An 8,052-nucleotide genomic window follows, 5' to 3' on the forward strand; every position below is an offset into this window, starting at 1 on the left:
CCCTCAGCAGCAACATGGGAGGAACAGAAAGGGAGCAGGTGAGCCGCTTTATCAAGAGATCAATCTGCGCCTCCACGCCGCAGCGCAGTTTGTTTAAATCCACGGTTTCCACTGCAGGGCTAGACGGGGCTTGCTCGACGCGCAGACGAATAATTTATTACTCCACACTTTTCCCCCTTTTTGAAATCTGCAGAAAGCGTTTCTTTTTTTGTTTTGTTTCTTTGTCTTTCTGCAGACTTGTCATATATAAAGTTTTCTTACTTGACGAACGCGGCGAGCCGGTCAGAAACGGGCCCCGGCTCGACCACTTATCTGCCCGTCGATTTTTCCCGTGCGGCGGCGTTTCAGTTCGCCGTTCCTTCCACGCAACGCAAAACCCCGTACAAACCTTTTAAATCACAAAATAAACTGAAACTTATTCTGTCATGAATAGAAATGGAGGTTTAAATGGACAACATGACATTGTAATTTACAAATGACTATGGAGATGTTTTAGGGTCCGTTTTTTGCAAACTGACATTAAAGGAAGTCTAATTTACTTTTAATGTAAAATATATAGTTAAACCCAATATGATTCATACCCCTGGCAGATTTAAGCTTGGAATATTTTTTTTTTTCTAATTTGATCAACATTGACTGGAAGTTATATCGACGTTTGCGAGTCGCATAGTTATTGTCCAAACTTGAATCCGATAGAAAAAGTGAAAAGACGCAAACTATCGGTCACAAACGTTTTGGCTGAATGAAAATAACTTTACATCTGAATTATTTTGGTATTTAGCTGTACTTCAAATAGTTCTAGGAATAATAAAAAAAAAAATATATAGTCATTGCCCTGATGTAACCACAATTTTTTACACTTTCTGCACATTGGTCACAATGCAGATTTATTACTTTCAACCGAGATAAAGAGCATGAATAGATGCGATGAGGTCAGAAGACACTCCTGCCTGTGCTGCTTTACAGGCCGACGTTGCCGTATGCTGCGATGAACTCGCCGCACTCAAATTCTTCCTGATGGACTGCCCAATGAGGCATGACACATGGAAATCAAAAACGCAGACTTTGAGGGCCGGCTCGCTGTTTTCGTTTGGTTTTTGTTTATGAAAAGCAGCTTCCTAATCATGTAAATCAGACCAGAGTGCCAGAATACCCTGAATTTAGCAGAGATGGAATAAAATGAGACGCTGAAAAACATTTTTCTTTTCCTTTTTTCCCCGCGATGGGGTGTGTACCGTGTTAATACCCCCAAACCCCCAAAACAAGCAGGAATGCCCCGGAGGGGGGAGAAGAAAAAAAAAATCGGTAAACAGCCAAACAATTTAATAAGATACATTCAATTTCACTGTGCAACATTTGTCAATTGTTAATGCTCTGCAACATAATTCCAATTCTGTCCTAATGTGCATGGAGACTCCCACGCATTCTGCAACGCTAATTGCACTTCATTCAACGTACCTTAACCTAAATAAATAAGACTTCTGTGTGGAGCTCTTTCTTTGGCTACACTTTTAGTGAAGTGGGGAAAAAGCAATGCTCCATTTATAAAATCATAAACAACCAACAAAAAAAAGCATACAAACTTTAAAAAAAAAAAGCAATAGTAATTTACAAGCACCCTGAAACACTCATGCAAAGTGTTTTTCTTTAGGTTGATTGTATATTTCTGAAGTCGTACATTACCCCGTTTTTGCCCAAAGAGTGTGCAGTAAAGAGTCTGAGAGGAATAGTGTTGATGGGTGGAGAGTGGTGGTCACGCACTTGTCCCTTCAGAACACCTGCTCTGCGAGTCCTTTTAGACAACGAGTTTGTTGTGTCGACCGTTTTACTCCTTTCGGCCTTCGGTCTCGCCGTGTTGAGTTTGGAGTGCGGCGCAGGGGGGGAGGCAAGAGGGGGCGAAGGTCGAGGGAGAGCGTCCCGCACTCGGCGGCGGTTCTCAGTCCTTCATAGAAGGGCGACTGCAAGAGCGAAACGACAAGACTCGAAGTCCGTTGTCCTGTCCCGTCCACTCACCCTCACACCGCCGCCGCCACTGCTCACCCCACCCCAGACTCTGTCCGTCTCTAGTCCTCGGAGGGAACGCTCAAAGCACCGACGCAGCGACCGGGTGGATGGCGTCGCGGCTCGCCGCTATGTTCTTGAAGGCCAGAGGGCCGGCGAGGTCACAGCTGTGGGGAGATAGAGCACTGCCACTGGCCGGCTGCCATGTGGGTCCGGTCACATAGGCCGACGTGGTGGCGCTGTACCCCATGTAGTGTGACACTTGGGTGGGAGGGTGGTAGGGAGGGATGCTGGGCGCTGTGACATAGCTGTTCGCTGTGGGCAATCCACTCGGCGTCTGGAAACGAGAAGGGAAAAGTCCAGATTAAATCTGCAACGTGGATCAAAAAGGTCAAAACTTATCCAGTTGGTTTTGTTTGTGGTTGTTGTCCTCAACCGAGTCCAGTTTGAGTCGCTTTCTTAGAATAAATGAAACGGATGTCATTTGGTGGCAACACTTTTATGAATTTTGGTCACTTTAAGATTTGAGAGAGTTTGAGAAAGCTATATATATATCTCACACACACACATATACACACACGTACACTGTGGCTTTAGAAGCAAGCTGCAGCAATAAGTGAAAGTAATATCGGTTGAATTATAAACAGCAGATCTTAATCCCTAACTTCACAGCCACCACATAAAAATCCCACTGTCCTGATTTTGATGAAAGTATGACTGATCAATTATGCGCGCTCACGCTCCTGCCACACATTAAAGGAGCATAACAACCATACATGGGTGGCTGCAGTGTTTTTTTTTTTTTTTTTTTTTTACTTTGCGCTGAAAATGGACGTTTCTCTGTCAGCGTCCACATACCACACCAGCCGATGGAGTACAGGCTTGTTGGGGGACGCCACAAAACAGATGTCATGATAGATTTGTGGTGGGGGGGGAGAAGGAGGCAGCAGAAGAGGAAATATGATAGAAAATGAGGAAAGGGAGGGCTACGTCGCAGGAACGGGCTCTGCTGCTCTGGCACAGGAACAGGATTCAACTGGAGGATTTCACATTTTGATCATGGAGACAGAATTTCTTCTCGTGGGTGGTCTAGCTAGTACTAGCACAAATATGTTATTAGTTTTTACAACTGGGATTTTTTTTCCCCACACTTGCATGCCTGTTTGAAATTATTTAAAAACTAATAGTAATAATAATAGTAATAATAATAAATGCATTATTCAAACTGTATCTTTTAGCCGTTGCGTTAAAGGTCTCGGAGGAACGTGGAGGTCCCGAAAAGGTCGTTTTGAAAACGGCTCAAATTTTCCATCATACTTTTCGAAATCCTTTTTAATGCCTTTATTTTCTCCAGGCGTACGGATATCAAAGAGTGACATAGTGCCCCTCCTTCACCCCCAATCCCAAATCTGTTGCTGCACACTGACCGTCAGTCGACTGAAAGAATGCTAGCATTCTTTTGCCATTTTTACAAGAGAATCAGCTGCTTAAGAAAAAAAAAAGAGTAGAACAATGGAAACGGTAGTGGCATGAAAATTACGTGAGAGCCCTAGTCCACAATTAATAAGGTAAATTTTTAAGATTTAAAAAAATATATACATATATTAATAAGCTAAGAGCGTGGTATCTGTGAAGTAGCAGACTTCAGAGTGGCTACCTGAGCAGATAACCAGACTAATTAACCAGCTGTTAGCCACATTTCATATTTGTTGCTCTTTAATTAGCAGTATGGCAGAAAGTTAAATTTAAAGTATGTTTATTCTATATTGTTACTTAGTCTGTGTGCCAAAATTGCAATAGATATTTTTTTTTACCCTAAATCATGAAAACTTTAGTAATCAACATGCTACGTTCACAGCAGTGAGAACAGCTGCTTTTCTGTTTTAAATAAAAGCAATTGAAATTACGCTACGCTTTTTAAAAATGCCTTTTGTGTGACTTTAGTGTTTTTTCTCAACTTTGTCACGACATGAGAACGTTACACAGGCTTACTGGTTACTTTATGACTTCTTTTTTTTTTTTTTAATCATTATAAGCCATGAAGATGGAGCAAGATTTTTGTTTTAGTCGCTTTCTTAGCTCATAGCAGGCCACAAAATCCCATCTGCGGAACGGTGCCAAGTGTATGTCTTGTGCAATTTTCTCAAAGGTAAAGTACAACACAGCAGCTGCACACATACACACACACACACACACACACACACACACACACACACACACACACAACACACAGTCCATCCTGATTGCATCATTTTGTTGGCTGTCTACTTTTTTTTCCCCTCCTTCCTTTTCTGAATATTTTTAAAGTAGATCAACTGCTGTATTTTTGGCTCACGTGATGTAATAACTGACTTGCCTTTTTTACTATTTTATTAATTATGTTGACATAATTGGCTACAAAGACACATGAGATTAAAAGATCAAAATGAACTTGAATAAAATGAAATCATTTTTAAATGTACTTAATGTATTGGCTCGAGCTTTTACTACGTGGCTGTAAAGCCAGATTTCTGTTTATCCTTATGCTCGATTAAGATTTAAACGCCTTCCATTAATCCCACTGTTTATTATTTAAATCAGTGTTGTGGCTTCAGCGTTTCTCAATGCTGCTTTTTTTTTTTTTTTTTTTTTTTTTTGGGGGGGGGGCATTGGGGGAAGGATTGGGCCTGGTTTCCTTTTCAAGCAGCTTAGGAGGCACCCTTCCGGCCTCAATTCCCGGCGTGACTTCAACTCCAACACAGCTCGGTGATGCTGCCCATGTTTCCATGGATACCTCTGTCCCTCCCTGTTATCGGAGCGAAGCCTCCAGGTTACCTGTTTGCAACCGCAGCGTCTGGCCCTGCAGACACACGACCTGCTGGCCACTTCTGCGTTTTTAGTTTGATCTAGCCTGCTAATGCTCGAGTTAAAATAAACTCTGGAATAGTCCTTTAAACGGGTTTACTCTTGGTTGCCAAAGCCAGGGAAATGGGAAAAAAAAATCAGGCCTGCATCTTAAGGGGATGTTTGTAATTTAGAAAACATAGGAGCTGTACATGTTTGCATGACTCTCCACTAGCTCTGAGAATGTCTGCTTTCTTTTTCCCTTCTGTTTAAACGTATTCTTCTTAATGCTTGAATTTAATTTCCTACTTAAGTATTTTTTGCGGGGGATATCTGTCTACCAAATTATGTTTTGGGAGCGCGCTCAGAGCGACATCCCCAGATAGATTTATTGCATATTGAGCCTGAAATTCCCCCCAACTGATGAAGTGGGACGATCAATCACGCCTCGTGGACATCTCTCGAGATTTTTTTTTTTTTTTTTGCTCTTACTTGTAGAGTAAAGAGGAAAAACATTCGTGCGCACGCGCCAATGCGCCGTCATCAAAACAAACCTTTTCGCAATTTACGCAAAATTATGATCCGCGTTTGCGTCCAAAACTGATAAATTCTACATTCATTGTTATTATTTTATTGGAATTTATGCTAAAATTTAAAAATAAACAGCTTACTTTAAAAAAATATATGATTTATGCCTTGTGTATCTTGAGGCCTATGTTTCGCCTTTAAGTCAGTTAAATTATAAACGCGCTGTTGCGTGTGAAACTGAAATGGAGAATTGATTTCTCTGTTCTCTTGAAATTACTGTGTGTGTGTGTGTGTGTGTGTGTATATATATATATATATATATATATATATATATATATATATATATATCTTTTAAACAAAAACATGAAATGAAAATATAAAGAATGTTTCTGGAAACATAATGTGTTCAACTTTATGGGCGCCACTGTTGCAAATCTGATAAGTTTTTATTAATTATTTCTAAAAAATAAAAATGTTCAACAGGCATTTTTAAAAAAAGTTTTTACTCTCCATGTTTTTAAAACCTCATAATTGTCACGAGGACATCGGCGTCCTCGCACCTATTGACTCGCATGTAAGTGTTTTTGGGGAGGTGACAGTTAAGGGGTTAATAGCTTAAACATTCACGGCTGCTTTAAGTCGCTCACATTAAATCAATTACTCTGTTCTCGAATAATTTACCAGAAAACCAAAAAAATCTGACTAATGATTTTTCAGGAGGTTTTTTTTTTATGAGTGGAAATACGTTCGCAATTTAATTTAAGCCCATAATATTATTTTATGAAACCTCTTTGACTTGTCAGTTGCTAAATAAATAATCCCCAAAAGAAATGACCAAGCAGCAGGACCAACGGAAAATCCTGCTTGTAAAATGAAAATAATAATAATAATACTGAAGCGCACCATTAATGTGCAAACCTGCAATGCATGTTGGTGGTTTTTGAAAGGGGGGAGAGAAAGGGGACTTCAAGCCATATAATTATTTTTGAAAAATTAAATCAAGACTGCTATAAATGGATGGGAAAAAATCTGATTTACAAAAAGTGACTGCTTAATTTAAAAAAAAAGAGAGAGAGAGACATCTCCACATTTTTACCTGTGTGAATTTTGCTTCGTGGGGTTCTAAATGCGCCTTATCCACGCCATTGACTAGAGACGAACTGGCTGGTGGGAAATTACTCCTGTTTATAGCGCTCCATTCTTCTAGTTTGGCGCTGGAAAAGGATGGACTGTCACTAACTGGGGGAAGAGGTAAAAGAGAAACAGAAGAACAGGGAAGTCAGGAAGGGCTTTTCGAAGGAAACTGGGGAGAAAGAGGAGAAAAAAGAGCGGCCCAGGCCGCTCACTCTCGCACTCAGAAGCCGAAGGTTAGCCAGGTTACCCTGTGACTGTTTTCTTTTTTTTTTGCACTGAAGCGTGACCGATTGCCATTTCTACGCAGCAATGCTACCATAAATCTACACGCTTTTATTTGCGCACAAATAAAATAAGATTCAATCTGAAACTAACTTTGTGTGTTTTGCAAATTAATATTCATAGATTTAAAATTCTGCTCCTTCATGAATCCATCTAGATTATTTGAAAGCGTTGAAAGAAAAACAAATAAAACGGAAGCTCCTTTTTCTGTTTGTTTTTTCTCTATTTCTGCGATTAAAGTTTAGGCCTTCAGCCTGGAGTGTTAGGGGATTTTTTTTTTAATATATACATTTATATATTTATATATTTATAAAGCTCAGATGATGATGCAGGCTGTATAACTGGACTCTACGGTGAGTCAGTCCATCCAATCTTTGTGGGGTGACTGAAATTTACTTCCTCCCTTTCGTGCGTAATGGACAATCCTCCCAGTGTTTACCGCTGAGAGGCAGCAACCCCACAAAACACTTAAACAAAATTCACGCTTTAGAAGCTAAAATAAAAAGTCTGCCTCCCTATAAATCTATCTGAGCAGTTTTGCATTTGTTGCTCAGAGGTCAAACGCCGGCGCGCACTTTACAATCCGTGCGCATGGAAATAAAAAAACAAATCAACCTACGCGTCTATTTTGACCCCCACCTTTCACAAGGTCTCGATCCATTTTTTTTTTATTTTTTTTTAGTTGCGCAAATGGCGAGATCAGCGCGAAAACCTTAAAAACCCGCAGCCACAAGACATCTGCAAGTGATTTTGGAAATGCATAAATTGTTTAGAAAGGCAGCCTTTCAAAAACACAATCCTCCCCCTGTGAGTTCTCGCAGATATCTGCCTCGCGTTTGTCTCGTTTGGGCCGCTTAAGTTACAGATATACGCTGTTAATATGACGGCGGTGGAAGTGGAGAGGAGCCCGGAACCCTGACAGCACTTCCCCTCCTGCCCCTGGTAAACAAGCTGCTGAGCCCGAGCCCACCATTAACACTGATTTATGCCGGATCCTGTTTCACTGTTTCCAAAACATCTGCGGTCGTGTTGAAGGGGGTTGTGGAGTGGAGCGGTGTGGGGGGTGGTGGTGGAGGGGGGGGTTTAGGCGAAGTCATCTGGGCCTTTACCTGCATGTGTCACACAGACTGGACTACAAACACGAGGCCCTGGCTGTGCTGGGAAACGCGCCAAAGAACACCGAACAAATTCTAACACCTAGAACCTCATGCCAACTCTAGATCAGCAACCTAACGGTATATTATCATTATTTATTTATTATTATTATTATTATTATTATTATTA

At 40.8% G+C, this 8,052-nt stretch overlaps 1 protein-coding gene across 2 annotated transcripts in view; it reads right to left on the reverse strand.

Annotated features, from left to right (window-relative positions):
* Nucleotides 1-1,306: 1,306 nt before the first annotated feature.
* The window catches only part of pax9 (paired box 9), an 11,430-nt gene continuing 4,684 nt past the window's right edge, over nt 1,307-8,052 (reverse strand). Inside the window, exons 3-4 of one of the 2 annotated variants that reach the window (XM_015041474.1) lie at nt 6,449-6,591; nt 1,307-2,338 (exon numbers count right to left, since the gene is read on the reverse strand). In XM_015041474.1, coding sequence (XP_014896960.1) covers nt 2,084-2,338; nt 6,449-6,591 — 398 coding nt within the window. In that variant the 3' untranslated portion in view covers nt 1,307-2,083. The remainder of the gene's footprint in view (nt 2,339-6,448; nt 6,592-8,052) is intronic. The other variant, XM_015041475.1, reaches the window with a different exon arrangement.

This window comes from Poecilia latipinna, unplaced genomic scaffold (genome assembly GCF_001443285.1).
Source record: "Poecilia latipinna isolate Pla-1442-1.1 unplaced genomic scaffold, P_latipinna-1.0 Scaffold553, whole genome shotgun sequence".
Classification (NCBI taxonomy): domain Eukaryota; kingdom Metazoa; phylum Chordata; class Actinopteri; order Cyprinodontiformes; family Poeciliidae; genus Poecilia; species Poecilia latipinna.